General features: G+C 41.0%; 1 protein-coding gene across 2 annotated transcripts; it reads left to right on the forward strand.

Annotated features, from left to right (window-relative positions):
* The first annotated feature begins 13787 nt into the window (after positions 1 to 13787).
* ATP23 (ATP23 metallopeptidase and ATP synthase assembly factor homolog) lies at positions 13788 to 24988 on the forward strand. Of its 2 annotated transcripts, XM_036894946.2 has the most exons (6): positions 13789 to 14145; positions 15880 to 15925; positions 16586 to 16667; positions 20218 to 20355; positions 22036 to 22119; positions 24545 to 24988. In XM_036894946.2, the coding sequence occupies exons 1-6, from the start codon at positions 13959 to 13961 to the stop codon at positions 24746 to 24748; spliced, it is 741 nt and encodes a 246-aa protein (XP_036750841.1). In that variant the 5' UTR covers positions 13789 to 13958; the 3' UTR covers positions 24749 to 24988. The 2 variants fall into 2 exon arrangements, with proteins under 2 accessions (XP_036750842.1, XP_036750841.1); XM_036894947.2 differs by lacking the exon at positions 20218 to 20355 and having other exon boundaries at positions 13788 to 14145.
* The last annotated feature ends 930 nt before the right edge of the window (positions 24989 to 25918 follow it).

The following is a 25918-nucleotide window of genomic DNA, read 5'->3' on the forward strand; positions in this document are numbered from 1 at the left end:
CTCTTGTCCTTACAGTCATTGGTCGACTACAAGGAAATGGTTTAGTTGAAAGTCATCAGTGACTTGCTTAATCACCAAATCCAGTGGCCTCAGCTCTCGCACCCTGATGGCCTGCTGTCTCTGAGGGTATTTGACAATACTGATTCACCTTGCTTTCTTGAAGCATGGATTCTTGGTTCCTATGAAACTCACTTTCATGATGCTTCTCTTACCTTTCTGGTGACTTCTTCCCTCTTTGTTGGTTCTTCCTCCTCACCTTCTTTACAAGGGGCGGTTCTCAAGGTTCTGGCTTCACACTGTTTCTCTACTCACTGTCTTGGCAGTCTCAAACATTTCCCTACTTTCAAAAGAAAGGTGTGCACCTTCTATTTAGCTGCTTCTGATCAGTTCCTTCCAATATCTGCATGATCCAATCTTAGTTAACTATTATCAAGGCCCAGTTTAACTTGTTCTAAAACATTTTTTCTCTTCTGAATCCCATTGGTACCTTTAAAAAAAAAAAGGCACTATTCATACTTGGATTAGTTAGTTATGTATAAGACTTGACTTTCACTGGATGTAATTGTTTTAAAATGTATTTCAGTTTTTATATGACTTGAAATGCAAAATAACCTTAACATTTTCACTTGGTTTGTTAGCACTGATGTATGGTGAGGTTTCAAAAGCTAGTTTAGCTTAATTTTTAGGAATACTTAAATTATAACCTTTTCTTCTATAAAAACACATTTTTATTGGAATATATTCCATATAAAATTCCATGTAAAAATGTGTTTATATATATATATCTTTTATATATATATATAGGACTTGATGTACATTCTGGCCTATATTCTTCCTTAAGAATGTGTTCTAATTTAAACCTGCATCTCCTATACTGTGAAGCATAGTGTCTTGTATTTACTCATTTATTTATTCAGTGTATATTAAGCACCTACTATGCATTATGGTCAGTGCTGGATAAGTGGTGAAAAAAACATGTAGTTTCTGCCCTGAGGATTTATAGTCTCATGAAATAACATATATTATGATATGTTTAATAAAACTGAGAGAATGAATCTTACATCTTTAACTGCTCTTTCATCTCTCCTCAACCCCCTGCCCTACATTTCCCATACCTTTTCCCCTAATAATCCCACAGATTTCTTGAACTCAGCAGCTGAATTTCATCCATGTGCTGTAGATACCTATGACTGAGGTTTGTCCTGTGTTCAAAACAGAGAAGCAGCCTTTTCTCAAAGCCTTCTGCTGATTTTAGTATTCATATTGTTACTACCTCCTCCTCATTACCCAGGGGAAATCTTGGTAGTCTCTTTGATTTCTTCCTGTTCCTTCATATTTAATTCTTTCTATTCAAACACTTAGCATTCTTGTTTAGGCCCTTTTATTTAAAGCAGAAGTTGAAAATTAGTGACCCATGGACTGTACCTAGCCAGCAGAGGTGTTTTGTTTGTTCTGTATAATATTCTTCAACATATGGTGGTGTTTCCCTTGAAAAAAATAAGAAAACCTAGAAACTCATTCATGCAAGAATTGACTGGAGTTTTAGATGGGATATCTAAGCTACCACTCAAATCTCTACCACTCCTTATTTTTCTTACATTCAGTCCATTTCCTCATTTATGAAAATCTTCTTAATCTTTAATTTAGGCACTTGAGTTTGCAATCTCTGGCCCATATGGTCACAGAATGTGAGGGCTAGAAGAGATATTAAGAGATCACCTTTTCTAAGAGTCTCCATCCTCCTCTCTATCCTGTAAGAGATGGGGAAGTTGAGGTCCAAAGAACTTGCATTACTTGATGAATTTTACACAGCGAATGTGTGACAGGATTCTATTATATGCCATGAGACCCTTTTCTCACCTTGGTGGGGTAAACCTCTAATCTAGACTCAGTGCCCCTCAACTTTCCAGGGCCCTCACAATAGAAGTTTCAACTTCAAGGTCTCTGTGCTTAAGAGTCTTGCTTTAATGAATATGAATATAACCTTCTAAGATGTTGCTAAGTTCTATAAAAATAGAATAAACATAATAGCATCAGCTAAATCTCATATTATTCCCTTGTGACAACCTTGGAAAAGTTTTTTTCAGGCTTCTATGCCCAAACTATACTTCTCTTAAACAACTTTAAAAAAAATGCTGTAGACCATTAAAATTTATAACTGTATTCTCCCTTTGCTTTAGCTGCCAGAAATCTCAGAGCCTAAATTGTGGTAGCATCCCTCTAGCAATTATCCAGGACCTGTTGGCATGAATTATTTTGGGTATTAATATACCACTGCCTTTATTTTGTTTTCCAATTACCTTTGCCTCTGTTTTTTCTTCCAATCATATTCTCCTATTACGGTGTATATCTTTCTGTGCACACTCAATCTTTTATTTTTTTTTATTTTGGTATCATTAATCTACAATTACATGAAGGACATTATGTTTACTAGGCTCCCTCCTTCACCAAGTCCCCCCCACATACCCCTTCACAGTCACTGTCCATCAGCATAGTAAGATGCTGTAAAATCACTACTTGTCTTCCCGGGGTTGCACAGCCCTCCCCGTGCCACCCCCCACACTATAGATGCTAATCGTAATGCCCCCTTTCTTTTTCCCTGCCCTTATCCCTCCCTTCCCACCCATCCTCCCCAGTCCCTTTCCCTTTGGTAACTGTTAGTCCATTCCTGGGTTCTGTGATTCTGCTGCTGTTTTGTTCCTTCAGTTTTCCTTTGTTCTTATACTCCACATATGAGTGAAATCATTTGGTACTTGTCTCTCTCTGCCTGGCTTATTTCACTGAGCATAATACCCTCTAGCTCCATCCATGTTGTTGCAAATGGTAGGATATGTTTTTTGTTCTTATGGCTGAGTAAGATTCCATTGTGTATATGTACCACATCCTTCTTTATCCATTCATCTACTGATGGACATTTAGGTTGCTTCCATATCTTGGCTATTGTAAATAGTGCAGTGATAAACATAGGGGTGCATCTGTCTTTTTCAAACTGGAGTGCTGCATTCTTAGGGTAAATTCTTAGAAGTGGAATTCCTGGGTCAAATGGTATTTCTATTTTGAGCATTTTGAGGAACCTCCATACTGCTTTCCACAATGGTTGAACTAATTTACATCCCCACCAGCAGTGTAGGAGGGTTCCCCTTTCTCCACAACCTCGCCAACATTTGTGGTTGTTTGTCTTTTCGATGATGGCGATCCTTACTGATGTGAGGTGATACCTCATTGTGGTTTTAATTTGCATTTCTCTGATGACAAGCGATGTGGAGCATCTTTTCATGTGCCTGTTGGCCATCTGAATTTCTTCTTTAGAGAACTGTCTTTTCAGATCCTCTGCCCATTTTTTAATTGGATTATTTGCTTTTTGTTTGTTGAGGTACGTGAGCTCTTTATATATTTTGGATGTCAAGCCTTTATTGGATCTGTCATTTATGAATATATTCTCCCATACTGTAGGACACCTTTTTGTTCTATTGATGGTGTCCTTTGCTGTATAGCAGATTTTTTAGCTTGATATAGTCCCACTTGTTCATTTTTGCTTTTGTTTCCCTTGCCTGGGGAGATATGTTCATGAAGAAGTCACTCATGTTTATGTCCATGAAATTTTTGCCTATGTTTTTTTCTAAGAGTTTTATGGTTCCATGACTTACATTCAGGTCTTTGATCCATTTTGAATTTACTTTTGTGTGTGGGGTTAGACAGTGATCCAGTTTCATTCTCTTACATGTAGCTGTCCAGTTTTGCCAGCACCATCTGTTGAAGAGACTGTCATTTCCCCCATTGAATGTCCATGGCTCCTTTATTGTATATTAATTGGCCATATATGTTTGGGTTAATGTTTGGAGTCTCTATTCTGTTCCACTGGTCTATGGCTCTGTTCTTGTGCCAGTACCAAATTGTCTTGATTACTGTGGCTTTGTAGTAGAGCTTGAAGTTGGGGAGCGAGATCCCCCTGACTTTATTCTTCCTTCTCAGGATTGCTTTGGCTCTTTGGGGTCTTTGGTGGTTCCATATGAATTTTTGAACTATTTGTTCCAGTTCATTGAAGAATGATGTTGGTAATTTGATAGGGATTGCATCGAATATGTATATTGCTTTGGGCAGGATGGCCATTTTGACAATATTAATTCTTCCTAGCCAGGAGCATGGGATGAGTTTCCATTTGTTAGTGACCTCTTTAATTTCTCTTAAGAGTGTCTTGTAGTTTTCAGGGTATAGGTCTTTCACCTCCTTGGTTAGGTTTATTCCTAGGTATTTTATTCTTTTTGATGCAATTGTGAATGGAATTGTTTTCCTGATTTCTCTTTCTATTGGTTCATTGTTAGTGTATAGGAAAGCCACAGATTTCTGTGTGTTAATTTTGTATCCTGCAACTTTGCTGAATTCCGATATTAGTTCTAGTAGTTTTGGAGTGGAGTCTTTAGGGTTTTTTGTGTACAATATCATGTCATCTGCAAATAGTGACAGTCGACTTCTTTACCAATCTGGATTCCTTGTATTTCTTTGTTTTGTCTCATTGCCGTGGCTAGGACCTCCAGTACTATGTTGAATAACAGTGGGGAGAGTGGGCATCCCTGTCTTGTTCCCGATCTCAGAGGAAAAGCTTTCAGCCTCTCACTGTTCAGTATGATGTTAGCTGTGGGTTTATCATATATGGCCTTTATTATGTTGAGGTACTTGCCCTCTATACCCATTTTGTTGAGAGTTTTTATCATGAATGGATGTTGAATTTTGTTGAATGCTTTTTCAGCATCTATGGAGATGATCATGTGGTTTTTGTCCTTCTTTTTGTTGATGTGGTGGATGATGTTGATGGATTTTCGAATGTTGTACCATCCTTGCATCCCTGGAATGAATCCCACTTGGTCATGGTGTATGATCCTTTTGATGTATTTTTGAATTCGGTTTGCTAATATTTTGTTGAATATTTTTGCATCTACATTCATCAGGGATATTGGTCTGTAGTTTTCTTTCTTTGTGGGGTCTTTGCCTGGTTTTGGTATTAGGGTGATGTTAGCTTCATAGAATGAGTTTGGGAGTATTCCCTCCTCTTCTATTTTTTGGTAAACTTTAAGGAGAATGGGTATTATGTCTTCTCTGTATGTCTGATAAAATTCTGAGGTAAATCCATCTGGCCCAGGGGTTTTGTTTTTGGGTAGTTTTTTGATTACCGCTTCAATTTCGTTGCTAGTAATTGGTCTGTTTAGATTTTGTGTTTCTTCTTTGGTCAGTCTTGGAAGGTTGTATTTTTCTAGGAAGTTGTCCATTTCTCCTAGATTTTCCAGCTTGTTAGCATATAGGTCATAGTATTCTCTAATAATTCTTTGTATTTTTGTGGGGTCCGTCGTGATTTTTCCTGTCTCGTTTCTGATTCTGTTGATGTGTGTTGACTCTCTTTTTCTCTTAGTAAGTCTGGCTAGAGGCTTTTTGTTTATTTTCTCAAAGAACCAGCTCTTGGTTTCACTGATTTTTTCTCTTGTTTTATTCTTCTCAATTTTATTTCTTCTCTGATCTTTATTATGTCCCTCCGTCTGCCGACCTTGGGCCTCATTTGTTCTTCTTTTTCCAATTTCGATAATTGTGACATTAGACTATTCATTTGGGATTGTTCTTCCTTCTTTAAATATGCCTGGATTGCTATATACTTTCCTCTTAAGACTGCTTTTGCTGCATCCCACAGAAGTTGGGGCTTTGTGTTGTTGTTGTCGTTTGTTTCCATATATTGCTAGATCTCCATTTTAATTTGGTTGTTGATCCATTGATTATTTAGGAGCATGTTGTTAAGCCTCCATGTGTTTGTGATCCTTTTTGCTTTCTTTGTACAATTTATTTCTAGTTTTATACCTTTGTGGTCTGAAAAGTTGGTTGGTAGGATTTTAATCTTTTGGAATTTACTGAGGCTCTTTTTGTGGCCTAGTATGTGGTCTATTCTGGAGAATGTTCCATGTGCACTTGAGAAGAATGTGCATCCTGTTGCTTTTGGATGTAGAGTTCTATAGATGTCTATTAAGACCATCTGTTCTAGTGTGGTTGTTCAGTGCCTGTGTGTCCTTAGTTATTTTCTGTCTGGTGGATCTGTCCTTTGGAGTGAGTGGTGTGTTAAAGTCTCCCAAAATGAATGCATTGCATTGTATTTCCTCCTTTAATTCTGTTAGTATTTGTTTTACATATATTGGTGCTCCTGTATTGGGTGCATATATGTTTATAATGGTTATATCCTCTTGTTGGACTGAGCCCTTTATCATTATTTAATGTCCTTCTTTATCTCTGTTACTTTCTTTGTTTTGAAGTCTATTTTGTCTGATACTAGTACTGCAACCCCTGCTCTTTTCTCCCTGTTGTTTGCATGAAATATCTTTTTGCATCCCTTGACTTTTAATCTGTGCATGTCTTTGGGTTTGAGGTGAGTCTCTTGTAAGCAGCATATAGATGGGTCTTGCTTTTTATCCATTCTGTTACTCTGTGTCTTTTGATTGGTGCATTCAGTCCATTTACATTTAGGGTGATTATTGAAAGATATGTACTTATTGCCATTGCAGGCTTTAGATTCGTGGTTACCATAGGTTCAAGGTTAGCTTCTTTACTACCTTACTGTCTAACTTAACTCACTTATTGCGCTGTTATAAACATAGTCTGATGATTATTTCTCTCCCTTCTTATTCCTCCTCCTCCATTCTTCATATGTTGTGTGTTTTGTTCTGTGCTCTTTTTAGGAGTGTTCCCATCTAGAGCAGTCCCTCTAAGATACCCTGTAGAGGTGGTTTGTGGGAGGCAAATTCCCTCAACTTTTGCTTGTCTGGGAATTGTTTAATCCCTCCTTCATATTTAAATGATAATTGTGCTGGATACAGTATCCTTGGTTCAAGGCCCTTCTGTTTCATTGCATTAAATATATCTTGCCATTCTCTTCTGGCCTGTAAGGTTTCTGTTGAGAAGTCTGATGATAGCCTGATCGGTTTTCCTTTGTAGGTGACCTTTTTTCTCTCTCTGGCTGCCTTTAATACTCTGTCCTTGTCCTTGATCTTTGCCATTTTAATGATTATGTGCCTTGCTGTTGTCCTCTTTGGGTCCCTTCTCTTGGGAGTTGTGTGCTTCCGTAGTCTGAGCGACTATTTCCTCCCCCAGTTTGGGGAAGTTCTCAGCAATTTTTTCTTCAAAGACACTTTCTATCCCTTTTTATCTCTCTTCTTCTTCTGGTACTCCTATAATGCGGATATTGTTCCTTTTGGATTGGTCACACAGTTCTCTTAATATTGTTTCATTCCTGGAGATCCTTTTATCTCTCTCTCTGCATCAGCTTCTATGTGTTCCTGTTCTCTGGTTTCTATTCCATCAATGGCCTCTTGCATCTTATCCATTCTGCTTATAAATCCTTCCAGAGATTGTTTCATTTCTGTAATCTCCCTCCGGATGTCATCCCTTAGCTCTTGTATATTTCTCTGCAGCTCCGTCAGCATGTTTATGATTTTTATTTTGAATTCTTTTTCAGGGAGACTGGTTAGGTCTGTCTCTGCAGATCCTCTCTCAGGGGTTGTCTGAACTGTTTTGGACTGGACTAAATTTTTTTGCCTTTTCATGGTGATTGCAGTGGCTGTAGGCAGGTTGTGGGTGTGTCAGCTGGGAGAAGAAAGTCCTTTCCTGCTTGCTGGATGCCTTATCCTTCTCCGCTGCCTGTGTCGGTTACCCGCACTCCTGGAGCAGCCACCAGGTTAATCCCCTAAGCTGCTGTGGGCGGGGTCTCCGTCAGAGCAAGGTGGAGCCCTGCAGGGAGTGGTGGGCATGCCAGGTGCGCTCCTCCACGATAGCGGCGCCTGTGCTGGGCAGCTGTGTGCCAGCAGTGGCCTTTGGGTCTGGCCTGGGTGGCTGTGCGTCGGGGTGGGATTCCGGTCGGCTGCTGGGAGTGTGGCTGCTCCCTCTGCCACCACTGCAGGTGTGTGCAGGCCTCTTCCATGCCCCTCTGGCACTGCCACTGCTGGCATGCACAGGCCGCTCCCGGGCAGCTCAGTCACCGCCGCTGCGAGCTCGCGTGGACCTCTCCTGGGCTCCTCTGGTGCCACTGCCATCAGCGTATGTGGGCCCCTCCTGGGCTCTCAGTCGCTGCCATGGCAGGCTTGCACGAGCTTCTCCCAGTCCCCTCTGGTGCCCCCGGCGCACGTGGGCCGCTCCCGGTCCTCTCCGGCGTCTCCCCTGTGGCTCGCACTGCCACTCTCCCGCTACTGGGCCGGTGTGTCAGGGTCCGCGCCAGTTGAGGGAACCACTGGCAGGCTGCTTAGTGCTGTGAGGGGCTTCAGAGCTGTGCTGCCACCCAGGGGGTTAGGGTACCTAAAGTTCCCCGGGGTTCCCAGCTGCTGGCTAAGTGTGCCGGGACGACTTCGTCCAGCTGCGGGGTCCCTGTCTCTTTAAGACTTGCAGAAAGCACTCGCTTTTCTTTTGTGTCAGGGGCGCCAGTTGTGGGGACCTGCCCTCAGGTTTTGCTTTTCCGTTTCTCTAATATCCGGCACCCTGTGCACCTTGTGTCTGCACTCTGGGTGTGGATTTCTAGAGCTGGTTGTTTAGCAGTCCTGGGCTTTCACTCCCTCCCAGTTCTGACTCCTTTCTTCCCGCCGGGTTCTGGGGTGGGGGAGCGTTCGGGTCCCGCCTGGCCGCAGCTTGTATCTTACCCCCTTCGTGTGATGTTGAGTTCTCACAGATGTAGATGTATCCTGGCTGTTGTACTGTATTCACTGGTGTCTCTTTTAGGAATAGTTGTATTTATTGTATTTTCATAAATATATATGTTTTTGGGAGGAGATTTCCACTGAACTACTCACGCCGCCATCTTCCCGTGATCCCCACACTCAATCTTTTGTGAGAGAGGTGTGGCATCAGTAAATGCCTATATAAAATACATTTAAAAATAGTTCTTAAAGCTTGTTAAAGCATCATTTCTTTTCAGCTCCTACTTTACAGCGGGCCATCGGCTCCTTCAAAACCATCAGGAGAGCATTTCCCCAACTTCCTACCCCACTTACAAACTTACTTACATTTCTAAAAAGCAACATTTTGTCTTTACAAAAATACATTTATATGTAGAATACAAATTAGCAAAAAGCAGAATGCTAAAAAACAAAAAACACCATGTGATAAGAATATACATGTTGCATCTTTCATAACCCCCTTTTCTCTCAGTGTATTTTACATATATTTTACCATTAAATAGTCTTCTACATCATTATTTTTAATGGTTCAAAGTATCACACTGATTGTATATCAGGGTAGTCAATCAGACTGCACTTCCACATTCCCTTCCTAGAAAACCTGAGGGTGCTCTTACTCAAAGTGAGTTCACTTCTATTATCTGCAACCATGTTATCCATGTTAAGTATGGGTGTAATATATTTAACCTATCTTTTGTTGGTGGACAAGCAGAAATGAACTCCATCCAGCTTAATATATATATGCAGTTTTATTTCCTTTTGAGAACTTCCTAAAAGTATACTTGCTTAGTCAAAGTATACACATACTAAAGATTTTGATGCATAGTTTTAAAATTGCAGGGGGAAGGGTAAGAAGTACCAGTTTCTATTCCCACCTGCAACAACTGTTTCACTGATACCTCACCCAAGAGATATATTATTTTCTTTTTAATCTTTGCCAATTTAATATGCATTTAAAGTGCCATTTTATATTTATTACTAAGGTGACTGAACATTTTATTGGCCATTATATATGTAAATATATTATATAAATATATATCTTTGATATTTTTGTTGCTCTTTTGTCAGTTTTTAAGTTTCTAAATGATTAACATCCATACTTAATATCCTCTTGCCCAGTTCTGCCTATCTAATCTAACTTTTGTATCTAGTCTTTGGATCTCATCTCCTCCTATTTCTTGGCAATATCATTAACCTCTGACTACCAGCTTTTCTCTTGTCTCAAAAACATCACTCTCTTCTTAAGGAAAAACCCTAAACTTTCTTCTTTTACTTGACATTTTTCTCTGGCTACTAACCTTTTTCTTTTCTTTTACAGCCAAACTTGTCGAAAGAATTGTCTTCACATGCTGTGTCTACTTCATCTCTCTTCAACTCACTACAAACAAATTTATATTAAGATCGTCAATGCCTTCTTTGTTGCTAAGATTTTAGGAACAGAATTATATCTCATATGTACACACATATATGTAAAAAAAAACAGGACACAAAATGGATTTCCCCAAATGAACTCAACTGTGTAAAGAATATTTATGCAGAGAAAAAAATTGGTAGGTAATACGTGAAAAATTTAAGTTACTCCTGGGTAATGGGTGATTAGTGAGTTTTATTCTTTCTTGTTAAAAATGCCCTCAATCTAAAAAAGACTAATTTACTTTGACATTTGAACACATTGCAATGTAAATTAGAAATTCCCATCTTACATTTTATGAAAGGAGGCAGAAAACTAGAAAGTGGGTAGTGAGGAACCACTGGTTCACACTTCATTTCACTACAAGGCTCAAAGAATGAGAAGACTGACCCATATAGCCCCAGGGCAGACATTCCCGCCGCTGGGCACGACTGGATAAGCCCCTAACAGGCTAATCTTCTCTTAAACGGGCCCTCATGCCCACGTCGCTCATTTCAAATGACCTCTGAGTATCTCAGCATCTACCGCTAACGGCTCCAAACCCCGGATAACCGGCAAAACCTCCAGTTGCCCTGGTAACAGCCAGCGACAACCAGCTCTTACGTAACTATTCCCAGAACGCTCCGCGTCTTCTTCCATTCACTTCCGGGTTCAGAGGACCTGACTCTTCCCTAAAGTAGAAGCCTGCCAGTCTCCTGGGTATTCCTTGAGGTGTGAGGTTATAGCGAAGTGTGCGTGTTCCCCTGGATGGCGGTGGGCACTGTTTGGTTTCCAACGTTCGAGATGACTAGAAAGCTAAGGAAAAGTTATAATCTCGCTGTATTTTTGTTGGCCCTTGATAAATGGATTAGATGTTAGTTATTAAGATGAAAGACGGAAGGAACTTCACCATTATATACAACTTCATCTGTTAGTGTATTGTAAATAACTTTTACTTCTTGTGAAAAAAAAACTTTTTTGCTTTAGATAAGGCAAGCACAACACAAAAACCCTACCTCATTCATCCAGAAACAACCACAGTGAACACTTCGGAGCAGACTCCAGACGCTTTCAATGAATATAACAAAATTTCAAAATGTATTCATTCTGTATGTGCTGTTTTGTAACTTAAAAACCTTTTATGAACATATTTATAAAAGACACTTCAATAACATGGCTGCATATATTCCATTGTATCTCTTGTTGGAGACTGAAACAGTTTCTATCCTTTTTGCTCTTAATTAGTGCTGCAATGGAGAAATGAAAATCCTTACAGCTAAATCTTTGCCCACGCTTTGTGATTATTTTTCTTTAACAGTAGTCATTTGTATTTGCACTTCCCTCTCTCTCCCCTAATGCCTTCCCATCCCATCCCTATATCTTTGTATTGTAAATAGATGAAATTTACACATGGTATCCAAAGCCTACTCAAAAAATTTTAAAGTTTAGTCTTCTGATTATGAAGGTAATACATGCTTTTTGTAGAACATTAACAAAATTCAGAAGAATGTAATAAAAATATTTTAATACCTAGACAACTACTGATCATATTTTGACACAACGTTTTTCTAGTTCTGTTGCCTTCAGCAATGAATATTGAAAAAAAGTTTGCTAATTTGGTAGGGGAAAATTACTGTTTTCAATGTACATTTTTTTGATTATTCATGTAGTTGAATAGTATTTCAGATAGTACTTCAAATGTTTACAGGCTGTGGTCCATTTCAGGCCCTGTTTTCTCTATCTGGTCTTCCCTGAATATTCCAGACTAATTACTTTTAACTTGTAATGGTGTAGTTTTCCATAGGTGTATTTTAGTTCCTAATTAGATTGAAAGCTGGTTGTGAAACCCTGATAAATTATTCAATATTACTGAGAAAAATTATTCAACATTTGAGATTATAACATATATTCTTGACTAAATAGATCTACTATAAATTACTATTACTAGTTCTCAATCAATACAAGTTCTGTAGAACACTTTAACTTATTTAATTCCCTTTTCTTTGCTGCTATGTTGTCATTTATTTTACTTCTACATGTTATTTTTTGAAAAATTTTTCTTTTTTGACACCCCGCCACACCCACACGCACAAATCCTTACACCTCTGACCTCACCCCTGCCTCTGGCATCCACCAAAGTTTTCTGTATCCATGAACTTTTTTTGATTCCAAATATAAGTGAGGTCCTATGGCATTTGTCTTTCTCTGCCTGATTTATTTCACTTAGCATAATGCCCTCCAGGACCATCCATGTTATCACAAATGGCAAGATTTCATTCTTTTTCTTAATAGCTGAATAATAGTCCATTATATATACCACAGTTTCTTTATCCATTCATCCACCAATTGACACTTTAATTGCTTCCATATTTTGACTATTGTAAATCATGCGGCAATGAACGTGTGCTTCCCTTTTCTTCACATCCTTGCCAATACTTATTTCTTTTTGATAATAGCCATTCTAACAGGTGTAAAGTGGTATCTCTTTGTGATTTTGATTTGCAACCAATTTAGACATTTATTGAGCACTTATGACACATAAAACCCTGTTCCTAATCCTCAAGGTTCCTTGAACCTATATTATTCAGATACCTTTCTTACATAAACTATTTGCTTTTCTTCAACCTCAGCAATACTCTGTTATTCTGATTCCTCAATCTCTGCCATCATGCTTGGCCCATCACAGTATGGGTCGGGTGATTGAATAAATATGTGAACACTTAGCTAGGTGTTGAATAAATATGTGAACTGAACTGCGTGATTTTAATGGGAAAAGAGAAACGAAACACAAACTAGCGAAAACCTGGCAGGCTGAGAAATGTGATGAAAGTGATAACAGACACAAAGTACTTTGTACAATGGGAGATAGGATAGATTTTCATTAAGGGGTCTGGGAATGCCCTGCGGAGTAGGTAGATTTGATCAGGACTTGGATCATGAAGATTGAGGAAAGGAACTTGAAGATGAAAGTGAGTTTAGGTTTGCAGGTAGAAGTACATGTTTTGTTAGCGGAAAGTTATTTGGGGTGGCAAGAGAGTACGGTGGGCTAATGGGCTCAGAAGAGGCAGAAAAATAGTAGATGGGTCCTACATTTTGAGGATTTTGATGTGACTGGGCATTATAATTGTAGCTTTCAAACGTTTCTGAAAAGCACTGCTTTCAATCTGGCTTGAGGCATCAGGAGAGAGGTGGGCTAATTGGCTCGCTGGTGGATAACGCAGAAGTGGGAGGCTGGGCCTTTCAGAGAGAGATGGGACTTAGTGGCCAGTATTGGCCAGGGAGTGAGGAAAGACTGTCCAAAAGGAGGCGGGCTGCGGAACAGCGCTTACAGGACGCGGCTAACGACGCCCGGGGGCAGCAGCATGGGCCACTACGGGCCGGGAGCGGCGGGTGAAAGCGGTCAGCAGCCCAGCTCCTCCAGCCTGCAAGCTACCCAGCTCCCTCGCCCCGCCCCGCGTCCCTCCTTCTGCCCTACGCCCTGCCCAACGCTTATAGCTCCACCTACGCCCCTCGCCCGGTACCGCCCCACGTCCCTTGCCCCGCCCCGTCCGCTCCGCCCTTCTCCCAGCTCTCCCGTCCTCCAGCCCCCACCCCTCGCCCCGCCCTCTCCCTGCCCTGAGCCATTGTCTCGCCCCGTCCCACGAACCAAGCCGCGCCCTCACCGCGCGTCCCGCCCCACGAGCTAAGTCACGCCCACCGCCCCGCCCCTCAGGCCCAGCTTTCTCCGTCGCACTGTGTGACTGTCTCGCCGCAGGGCCTGAGCTCGGCCGGGTGGAGGGGGACCTGGGTGGCCGGACTGGCGGGAGAGCGTTACCCTTCCTGGGGCTTAACCCTGGCCGCCCGAGGGGGGAAGCAGCCGCGAGTACGCGGGCGGCATGGCGGGCGCTCGGGACGAGCGCGGGCCGGGCCCCGAGGCGGGACAGCGGCTGCCGCAGCCACAAGTCGCGTGCCAGGTCTTCCCCGAGCGGCTGGCTCAGGGGAGGCCCCAGCCAGGCTTCCTCTCCAGCTTCTTCACCGACAACCGGAAGTGCCAGCGCATGCTCCTGGAGACATTGGAGACCAGTAGGAGCCGTGCCCTGAGGCCGGGGGTCGGCGGGGTGGTGTCTGAGAGCGACGGGGAGGGAAGGGTCTGGGCGCCCCTCGGCCAGGGGCCCCGAGTTCTGCCCCAGGTGCGGCGTGGACCGGCTTCAGGCACCGCTGAGCAGCGTCTGGGCAGATTCGGCGTTAAGGGCCTGGAGTCGGGGGTCTGAGTCTAAGTTTCCCTATCAGAGGTGGCACTGAGGCCCCTTTTTAGCACTACTCTTGGTTCTGCAATGAAGGAGAGGAGTCAGGCTAGGAGTTTGCCCTTTGCTGTCACACTCAATGGTTTGGCAGGTCCTCTGATACTCTTTGTAAATTGTGCAGCAATACTGGGCAATTTAGGGTCCTGGTGAAGCGCAGTTTTAAAGAGTTGCATTAATTAAAGCATAGCTATTGCTGGCAGTGCAAAAACAGTTTTGCAAACTACCATTCGTTGGAAGGGGTTTTCTACCTTCATACATGGATGGGCTGAAGAGTGTAGAAACCCTGAAATGGAATGCCAAATCGTGCATTTTCCTGGGGAGATAGTACATAGCTTCGTTATACTGTCAGAGACCCACTATCTCAAAAGGGTTAAGAACTACATTCTCTCTAGTCCCAGAGATGTTGCACTAGAGATTTCTAGAGATTTCTTAACTACGTTGACATAGACTTCCTAAATTTCTTCAGACACATTTAGAAAATCAAAGTCCCATACTTGTCCCAAAGCAAGGTTAGCATTTCATAGCCAGCCAATCACGGTTCAAAAGTCAACCACCCAAAGTTCTCCAACCTCTCTGAGATTACCTGCGTGTACGGAATCAAAGGAGATGGGAGGTGGAAGGGATGTACAGGGAATGATGAGGTTGTGTTTACTTTGCAAGTATGTCCTGAATGCCTTCTGGGTTCTGGTGTGGGGATACACAAAGATGAGTCAGGACCCCTGCTTTAAGATGTTTAAAAGTGGAGCACAGTGGAAAGAACATTGGCTATGGAGTTAGACACAGGTTCAAATTCTGTTCCTTCTTGCAAGAGTGATTTAATTCTCTGATCCCTTCTGTCCTTATCTACAAAGTAAAAGGGAGGAAGAGGGATGAAACACCTCTTTTAGAGTTTTAAGGAATAGATTTTATGAATTTAAGGTGCTGGCACATCAGGAACTGAATAAAGGGGAGCTGTTCCTACAGCAAAGAGGCAAATGGTGGAGGAGGTGTTGAGGTAAAACATGAGGGGGATGTGGTACTGAACATGACCCTTCTGGGAATGAACAGGCATCACCCTTCCGAGGGGCAGGCTGCTTGGAGAACCTGCTGTGGTACAAAAGCATCAGTCTGTAATGTGGTACATAGAATGGGACACTCGGTCAGCCAACATTACCTTCCCCTCATTTGGAGGCTGTGCTGTGTGGATGTGATCCCAAATTCCCGTAGTCTTTTGATATGTGCTTTAATACTATGTGTGTGATCATTTAATTAAAAATGACCTTTAGAAGCATATTTGATGTCATCTAAGATGTTTGGTAGTACCTGTCTCAGTGTACTCAGTATCTGTGTTTCATTAAAGACTTGCTTTTATGTTAATTTAAGCTTGTCTTTCTGTATCCATATTTACTAATTTTAAGATAGTATTCATTAAGATTTGTGAGTTACTTTTTAATATTGTATACTGCTATTTGGGTAATTGAATTGGTGCTATTTTTACCAATTAGCATACATAATAAAATCAATATCTTTTTAGATCCGTATGTCAAACTTTTACTTGATGCCATGAAGCACTCGGGTTGGTAAGTATATCTTTTTGAAGCGCTGCTCTATATTCTGCTGAAAACAAAAAATTAAAAAAACTGAACTACTTAAGATTTTTCTCTTCGGGCTGCAGCACCTTTTCCGAATGGCAGGTGGTGGTGGTTGGCTGTATTCTCTCTGGGCAGGCCTTACTGTCTTGGGACATCTGCCCTAATTCTCATTCTCTGGCTCTTTCACTCATCTTGTGTATTTAGTAAAGACTATACTCCAAATCTTTCTTGTAAGTAATTACCAAACCTGGCTCTTCCACTATGGTAGCCTCAGTATTGTCTCTAGTGGAGAAGAAATCTTAGCTTGTTGTGTAGGAGCTGTCCAGGGGTTTTTAGGGCCTTAGAGGAAGTGACTTCTGAGGTACACTTAACATTTTAGCCCAAGAGCAGGATTCCCAACATCCAATTTGGTGTTAATCTGTTGACCACATGTTATGGAATTTGAACTAGGATAGATTTTGCAGAGACAATTTCCTTATTTCATGGAGGAGAAAGCTGAGTCCCGAAGGTGTTAGGTTGCTCTCCCAGGGTGGGGATGTATGAGTTAAGATTTAGGATACTGTCCCCTGAGTCCTTGCCCAAGACTGTTTCCCCTGTACCACAAACTGCTTTTGGACATTGTATCTTTAACCCATTCTTACCCTTTAGCGCTGTTAACAAAGAAAGACACTTTTCCTGTGAAGACTGTGATGGAAATGTCAGCGGAGGTTTTGATGCTTCAACATCTCAGGTAGGCATTTTTGCCAGTTGTCTACTTTCCTCCACTTCTCTCCTGCCCTTTGCTGAGCACCTTCCACATGCTGTGGAGAATTCAGAAACTGAATTAGTCATGGTCCCTACTCTAAAGGAGCTTCCACTCTTACAGGGGAGGCAGGACATGAACACGGGAGGCAGAACATGAACACAGAATGATAAAAGTTGAGGCCGGTTAAACTATTTTATGTGGGTGTGGCTACCATAACGGGACAGGGATGTGGTTGACTGGACGATGCCAACAGGTTCAGGTAGAGGCTATGAGGCCTCTTCAGGGGCAAGGAAGACAAAGGCACCGTTCCCACAGCAGGGGTAGCATGAGCATAGGTGGTGTGTTGGGAAAACAAGTGTATTTGGGGAATGGACTGTTGTCTGGTTTAGCTGGAGGGCAGGAATGTATGGGGAGTGAGGGGTAATGGTATTGGAAAGAAAGCTAAGCCATGTGGTGGGAGGCTTTGAGTGCTGAGCCAGAGCTTCACCTTTACATGGTGAGAAGTGATATATGCCTTTGAAAAATTTTTGATTAGGGGAGTGAGTTTTCTTATCTGTAAAATATGGGTAATGACTGTATCTGTCTTATAGAACAGTTATGAGAAATAAATGAGATAGCTCTTATAAAGTGCGTATCATAGTAAGCATTCAATAAATGTTAGTTTTAAGTCGTTGGAAGGTTTTGGCTGTGTCTTGGACTGTGGTAGATGGATTATGTCATTTGAGGAGGGTAGATGTAGGTGTTGTAGAGGTATTTCCATCTTGAATATTTCATTACATTTCATTACATTTAATTGTTCTTGCTGGGGAGTTTTCTCTGTATTTTGGTTATTGATAGCTCTTTCACAGTATTCATGGGAAAAAGCAGTATAGCACAGGAGTGAGGGATCTGGGTTTTAAAGTCAGGTAGACTTGAGTTCAAATCCTAGTTCCCCTGCTTAAGAGCTGTGGGGCGTGGACAAGTTATTTACCTCATTTGTAAGTTGATAAACACAACACCTACAGCTCCCAAAATGGGTCATGCTAAGTTCATCCTCCCTTGGGGTCAAATAGAATAAGTATTTTGCACCTTGGTATCATTTCTCAGCAGTGTTGAACCCAGTTGGGAACTCTCCCTTTTTGTTTTTTTGACTAAAATGTGTGTTGTTAAGTATCTCATTCAGACAGAAGAGTAAAAAACCTTTATGTACACTTTCAGTCACAATAATAAAATGAGTACCTGTGTAATTGCCACCCGGATTGGAGAAATAGAACACTGCCAGGGGTTCAGATGCCTGTGTGGCCCTCCTGGGCCGCATTTCCTCTTTCTTTGTTATTGGGACTTGAGAGGTCATCATTCCCTGCTTTTCTCAGTAGTTTCAGCATCTACATATACAGTCCAACAATGTGTTATGTAGTTGCCTGCCTTTTAAGTTTTATACATGGAATACCTAAAGTTATATTTAATACTTTATAGTTTGGTGAAATCATACAGTCTTCTGTAACAATTCTTTTGTTCAACATGGTGTGGGATTCTCCCATGTTACTGTGTATGCCTCTGGCTTATGTAGTTTCACTGTTGTATAGTATTCCATTGTATGTCTATACTGCAGCTTACTTTATCTAATATTGGCTGTTTCTAACTTTGTTACTCTGAAAAACACTGCTCTGTGTATTTTTCATCTTTTCTCCTGGTGCACATGTGTGAAAGTCACTCCAGGGTATATGCCCAGGAGGCGAGTTGCTGGGTAACAGAGGGTGTGTACACTTGACCTTAGCACTTTCTTCCCATGTTTCCAGTATGCGACTCTTTGCTGGCTCACCTTCCTCTACCAGCCCTTGAATGTTGACGTCCCTTAGTCCTTGGTGTTAGATCCCCTCTTTTCTTACTCTGTACTCTGCCAAGGGGGTCTCATTTATTTCCCTAGGTCAGAGCTCTCTTTTGAACTCTACATCTATATATTCAGGTCACCACTTAACACCTACACTTGGATGTTTTAAAGGTACTTTAGACCTGACATTTCCAAGTCCAGATTGATGATTTATACCATCCCCCATTCCCACCAACCTGGTCTTTTAGTTTTGCATGTCTTTGAATGGTACCACTATCCATTCTATTACCCAAGCCAGGAATTACAGGTCATTCGTGGTACCTCTGATTCCCTTTCCATATTCTATCCATCACCAAATTTTGTCCAGTTTGCCTCCTAAATATATTTTTCAGTTCCCACCTTCCTAGCCAGGTACCATTGTCTCTTGCTTGAATATTTCATTAGCCTTCAGCTGTCTCTTTGCATCCAGTTGTGGTCATTTCCTGCTTATTTTTCTAACTATAGTCAAAAGGATTAAAAACAAAACAAAAGCACCCTCCTGTTTCACTGCTTGCTTTCAGTGACTTCCCATTGTTCTCAGGATCGAGTGATTTGGCCCCTGCTGACCTCACCAGCCCTCCGCCTTCCACCTCCAACTCTGTGCTTCAGCAATACAGGCCTGCATTGACCTGTTCAAACCTTCAGTCCTCCCCTAGCCTTTGCAGATTTGATTGGTCCTCTGCCTGGAGTGTGCCTTTCCTTACTCAAATTTAACTCTTATTCATCCATCAGAGCCTACTTTAAACATTTCCTTCTGCAGAGAAGCCTTTCCCAACCCTCTGGACCAGGTCTGGCATTCTCATTGTATGTACTCATGACAATCTGGGATTTCTTTCATGACAGCTGTCATGGCATGTATTTAAACATTTTGGTAAATGTTTGAATAATTTCTTCCTCCATTAGTAGATTATAAATCTACTAATAGGTCTCAATAAATATTAGTTGAATAGATGAATGTATATAAAATATGTGGTATATATCCTGGTGGTTGGCACACAATAAGTAGGCCATAAATGGGTAACTGTTATAATTAGGATGCCTCATGTCTTCATTATTCTCATAGAGTCCTATTTAGTGGGCTGTTGGCTTTTGCACTTCTTTCTGAAGGTCTTTCTGAGGATTTTTCCTGACAATTCTAGTAGAACGAGACAGTGGTAGTCATTCATTGTTGATTCATTGCTCATTCAGAAACTTGAAAAGATGCATTTTACATATATTCTCATTTAATTCTCATAATTCTATGAGGTAGGTACTTGAATTAATCTCCTTTTTATAGTTGAGGAAACTGAGGCACAGATAGGTTAAGAAACTTGCCCAAGGTCACCGAGTTAGTGAAGAGTGGGGCTGGAGTTGGACTCTGCATCATTCCAAAGCCACTCTCTTAATAGAATGCTGTAGGGTCCAAGACAAACTGGTGCGGTCCTCCCAGTGAGACCAGTATGTGAATAAACGTCCTGGATCTAAGTGCTGCTGTCGCCCAGAGAGGTGAGCAGAGATGCCCCTGGGAAGGCTTCCTGGAGCCTGTCTAACCCAGACCAGCCCTGCTGTGGGGGATGCGGGCTGAAGGAGAGAGGAGGTAGAAGCATTCCCAGCCAGGTGAGCTGCTTCAGGTCAGAGAGAAGATGGATTTGGGACATGAGAGTAATTTTAGGAATAACCAGACATCTCGGGTTTGGTGCCCCCTAGATTGTTTTGTGCCAGAATAACATCCGCAGCCAGGCGCACATGAACAGAGTGGCCACCCACGAGCTCATTCACGCCTTCGATCACTGTCGTGCTCATGTCAGCTGGTTCACCAATGTCAGGCATTTGGCCTGCTCAGAGGTGAGTTCCATCATAGAAGGTTCTTCTTCCCACCCAGAACACTCTGAGTTTGAACACTGATGTATAGCTTATTTAACTCTGTTCCTTTTCTTACTGTCATAGTTCCACACTTGTTTTGCATTCCCATTTTTAACTATTGAACATAATTTTTGAATTTTTTGGATTGTTGTAAATGTAACTTTCAAATCCTAATAGAAGTAATGACTATAAGTATAATAATAAGCTGCTTTTTCTAGGGAATAAACTATATAACATAATAATAGTTGACATTTCCTGAGGGCAGGCTGCTAAACACTGCCCTGTCTGTGGACTCTTATTTAATATTCACAATGGCCCATTCATGAAGGTACTGTTTCCTCTGTTTTATATGTGTGGAAAGTGAGGCGTTTGTTCAGATTTCAGAGTTAGTAAGTGGCAGAGGCTTCTTAACTATTTTTCTGTGCTGCTTTCCATAGGTAAAACTCCTTGCTTGCCCTAGAGTAAAACATTTAGTCTCAAAAGTGCATCATAAGAAGTATTTATTTTTAAGTACTTTGGATTGTCTCAGAGGCACACACAGACACACAGACACACACACAGATACATGTATTTCATACTTGATTTCATTAATTGAAGAGTACGGTGTGCTGAGAAGTTACACAATATAAATTCCAAGCTTATACTTTATTACAGGTTATTTTCTCTTTCCCTTGAAATTAGTAAATGGCCCCACTGCATCTAATTATAACTCATATTATTTGGAGAGTAGACTGAAACCTGAGTTTTTAAATAGGTCTCTTTCTTGGGTGTTATGAGAATTAATACCTATTAGCTTGTTTAAGTGTGTTAAGCACCTTGAGCTACTCAGAGGAATGTGGCTACGTTATCTAGAAATAACAAGAAACGAGCCATTCTCTTTGCAATGAATTAGCAAAAATATGGCCAGGTTGGCTGTAGAATCTATGTGGGTATTTCTAAGATGTTTTTATCTATTAAGGCTCTTTTTTACCCTAAAAATATAGTAAATTAGAAAACATATCCTACCTTCAGGCTGTCATGCTCATAGCATGGCCATTTTGGATTGGTCTTGATTCTTTCTGTTGAATTTTTCATAGGACAGTTGCAGCTCTTGAGGAAGGCATGACTTTACACGGGATTAAGGGAAGGCCCAAGATAGTTTCAGTGGTTTGGGCAATGAATGGGAGGCTCATATGCTCAAAATGTCTTAGATACTGGTGTATTCAATTTTAAGCTCATATTGAAACTCAGTTTGTGGATCTTTGAAGAATCCTTTCTTGAAGTCCTTTTGATAATCTCTGGAACCATTTGTGTCTTATAGAGGGCGAGGACTTTTAACTCTGAGGCCCAACTCTCTTAACTTTTTGTTCCAAAATAAATTAGTTTTGTCAGTAAGTTTACAGTGAAATTTTGAAAATTCCCTTTGATGGATGACTAAGCAACCCCTCTTCTACCCAGTGTATTTTGCATAGTCTGGCATTGTTCGCAGTATCTTTTTCTTAACTGGAGAACTATTTAAGTCAATGGAGTATAAAACATACTTAAAAAAAGTCTTACAGATACTCTGTTTGCAGAAAAACATGCTAATTTTATATTCTTTTACAATTTTAAAACATTGGTTGATAGCCAGGTGGAGAGCATGACCACTTACTTTCTTTCGTTTGCCTTCTGTCTTTGTGGTAGGTTCGAGCTGCCAACCTCAGTGGAGACTGCTCACTTGTAAATGAAATATTCAGGTTGCATTTTGGATTAAAACAACACCATCAGGTAAAAACTAACATACGATATCACTTACCTTCAGGAGTGCTATGAGTGGAAATAATGAATAAGACAGGATGAGTTTTGAAATGTGAAATGGCTACTCCTATGAAGGGAATACAAACAATATGCCATTTAAACCAAACAGATGGGATTTAGTTCTACTTAATAATTATGGGCGAGCTGTGTGACTGTGTGAAAGATTTTAATAGTAAAAGGACTATGACCTCGCCCTTGGGATCCCATGGATGGTGGTGGTAGAGAGGGAGGGAAGTGATATCCCAGTCTATCTGCTTTTATCCTGGCAGTGCTGGACTTAGATTTTGAAATTACCACAGTATGTTTGAGGCAAGAAGGTAATGTCTTCAGAACAGAGACTGTGCTGCAACACAGCTCATGGCGGTGTACTTGTGTGCCTTAGGGCCGCAAGACCCTGAGAGGGAGAGTGTAAACAGGACAAGATGAAAACAAGAACAGGAAGCAAAAAAAGGATGCCATAAGCAAGGTCATCCTGCTAGAAAGCTTTAGGATCCCCAGTAGATGGATGTGGGGAGAGGAGTTTAGAACTGGTGGACTGATAGTGAATGCGAGCCGTTCTGCCCACAGCAGCCAACGGCCTCCATGTCTGCGCTTAGGAGAAAGGCTGGTCAAAGATTTTCTATGGGAAGAGTTTGTGAGGCCAGTTTGTGAGGTGCATGGGCATTGGGCCGGCAGTTTCCACCCTATGGAAAAAGAATAAGCTGGGAACAACAACGGGAGTGCCCTTGGTTCTTAGAGAAGAGAGTGTCTTAACTCAGGGGAGGGAGGTGGAGAGTCTCTGAACTACTAAGAAATTGTGGACCTAGTGAGTGGGACTGTGAAGGTAGCTCTGCTGCCTGGGAAGGGTGACTCCTCGGGTAGGATGGTTTTGCTGTCTGCCTGCGTCAAGTTGGCGAAGTGACAGACCACTGCCTTGTCTTGTGTCACGTATCTTCTCTGCCCTTGAATTCCTGCTTAGCTGGTGAGGTCAGCTTTGACTGCCTTTGCACGGGCCGTGTGTTCTGGCGCTCAGTGGAAAGGGTGGGAGTAGGGTACACACCAGCACACCCCAGAGGAGAGGCTGACGCTGTAAGTCATGTGACCTGGGGCCCAGGGTCTTTGAAAGAGAACTTGCTCCTCTTTTTGCCGTGGGTACCAGCAGCAGAAAACAGGCGGAACCAGCATTAAGATGGAAAATGTGGAGTTAGGGAGCCCGGTTGAGGGAGGAGAGTCTTAGAGAATGAAGTCCCAGCTTTTGTGCAGCAAGTGCCTAAGAAATACAAACATTAATTGCAGTAACTGTAAAATTGTGTACTTTCAACAGAAATTTATTACATCTGAAAAGCAGATCTGAATTGTGATCTGTGTGTCTCCCAACCCTGTGGTTCTGGGAGACAAATTTTTACCGGGCTTTTCTTCTCTGGAGAGGAGAACTTTCCCCTCCCTGGCAATGGCTGTTGCGGTTTCATGTGAGCTTCTTCCTCTCCTGCCACTTCCTTTGTGCTGAGAGTTTATTTTCAAGGTCAGTGTTCGGTGTATTTTAGGTTGAGAGCTCTGGTTTATATTCCAGTATTAGTGAGCATCTCCAGTTTGGGCATGCTGACCAGGCTGAAATAAAATGGGGAACACGTAGAGAAAGTCAGTGATTGGCAGGATTGGCATCAGAGCCAGGGTTTGGTAATTCTTCAGGAAGAGGTTAAATGCCATTCTTTTGAGGTTTAGTTTGGGCCTTTAGAGAAATAAATGGATTTAAAGCTCTCCAAGAACTGGGATGGCAGGACTGTATGTTTATTAAAATATTTAGAATACTGAGAAATTCTTGTCTGTTGCTGTGTAACATTAAGTAAATTATTTTCTTAGGTAGAGAACTTTAACACCCATTCAAAGAACACTCAGGAAAAGAAAAGTTTGTCTGAATTTTTTGTTCCCGGAAAAATTAATAAGACACCATCAAATTTATGTGTATGTGTGTGTTTCCTGTGGCCTCTAGGGGAGTGTGCACCTCTTAAAAGTTATCTAGTACTAATCAACTGAAAAGTTAGGGAAGAGAGGCACAGAAGAAATAAACTATATTTCAAATTTATTATTCAACCAGAACCTTACTTATAGACTTTTTAATGATTTTGCAAATTGGGAGCTATTGTTTGCCAAACACTCCCTAGAATTTGAGGGACTGACATCTGCTTATAATATTGGTAAAAATGAGAAAATGATTGAGGTCCTGTACTTAAAAGACTGTAGATTGAGCTAAACAGTGCTCCATAATTTAAGAGTTATATTTCTTTGAAATGATAGAATTAATAAACTGATATAAAAGGGAATTAATTTTGATTGTGGTTCAGAAATTACAAAAAGTGTTATTTCATGGTTAAATTTTTGTATAAAATTAAAGCCACCTACTTTCCTTCCTCCTTAGACTTGTGTGCGAGACAGAGCCATTCTTTCTATCCTGGCTGTTAGGAATATCAGCAAAGAAGTAGCTCAGAAGGCTGTTGATGAAGTTTTTGAATCTTGTTTCAATGACCATGAACCTTTTGGAAGGATCCCACATAATAAGACTTATGCAAGATACGCTCATAGAGACTTTCAAAACCGTGATCGGTATTACTCAAATATATAAGACAGTGATATTTTATATTATAGAGCTTCATTTATCATGAAGGAAATATGGTTCTTAAGTGGACAAATGTATAAAATATAAATGACCAATTAAATACAGATGAAACACAGAAGATGCTGAATCTGGCATATGATCTGGAAAAGTGTAAAAAAAGAAACTGCCTTAAACTCCAAGGCAAAATTTGTAACTTTATAGGTAACTTTGGTAAATAAGGGAAATAAACTACATTTTTGTATTTTCTCTGTTGTCCTTCTTTTTGTGTTTATTTATTTTTGTTTTTTGTTTTAATTACATGTGGTTATTTTAAAATTTGTTTATAAAACTTGTGAAATGTGCCCTTGCATGATGGTAGGTGACCACTGTTGGTATTTACATTAAATGTAAAGAAAAATGTACTGATTCATTATAGGGCATTTATTGAGATGTCATTATCAAAACATGCAAAGAATGAAAGTTGGGAAAATTCATTCAATGATCAATGCCTCCACTCTCCTTGTTCTTCTTTCACCATAAATGTGGGGACTATATGGCTTAATTTTCTGGGGACAGGCTTTTTTTCATAAAGGCAGTGCATTAGATTTATAATGTAATCAAATTTAATTTTTGTATACTTATAAGATATTTTACACAATCATTCTCAAATCTTTTGTCCAGCCCTGTGTCTGAGTTTTAGATTCAGAAAACATGGTCTTTTCTGTTCCCCTTAAGTGGTTGTTGCATCTTCAACCCTGGCAGACATCTTTTGGCCTGTGTTAAGACTGAAGGACAATGATACTTATGTAAATGTGGCTAATTAAAGGTTTAAAGACAGTGAAGTTAGTGGGGTTTTTCTTTTGAGTTAAAATTTTATTAGATTTATAATGTGATACCTCAAGCTTAATAATTTACTAACATTAAAGTTTGAAGATTTGGGAAGATGGTGCAGTTGGAAACAACAGAAGTCTGTCTCCCCACCTAGACAAAATTTCACTAGCAGAATCTGCCTGATATAAATATTTTGGATCTCTGCAGTCAATTGAAGGTTTCTAGGGAAAGGCTTGGATGGTAAATTGCAGTTAATTTTGGTTTCAGCTCTTAGCATAGTAGTAGCTACCCATCTCCCATCACTCTGCCCTGTGGCGGGTAGCCATGCATGTGTTTCTAGAGCAGCTTGTATGCAGATTGTGGAGC

The sequence above is a fragment of the Manis pentadactyla genome, chromosome 10 (genome assembly GCF_030020395.1).
Source record: "Manis pentadactyla isolate mManPen7 chromosome 10, mManPen7.hap1, whole genome shotgun sequence".
NCBI classification, from domain to species: Eukaryota; Metazoa; Chordata; class Mammalia; order Pholidota; family Manidae; genus Manis; species Manis pentadactyla.

Coding starts and splice junctions, on each gene's coding strand:
- ATP23 (XM_036894946.2), top strand. CDS start 13,959: ATGGCGGGCGCTCGGGACGAGCGCGGGCCGGGCCCCGAGGCGGGACAG. Junction 15,926..16,585: donor GCCATGAAGCACTCGGGTTG/GTAAGTATATCT, acceptor CTTACCCTTTAG/CGCTGTTAACAAAGAAAGAC. Junction 20,356..22,035: donor GGCATTTGGCCTGCTCAGAG/GTGAGTTCCATC, acceptor TCTTTGTGGTAG/GTTCGAGCTGCCAACCTCAG.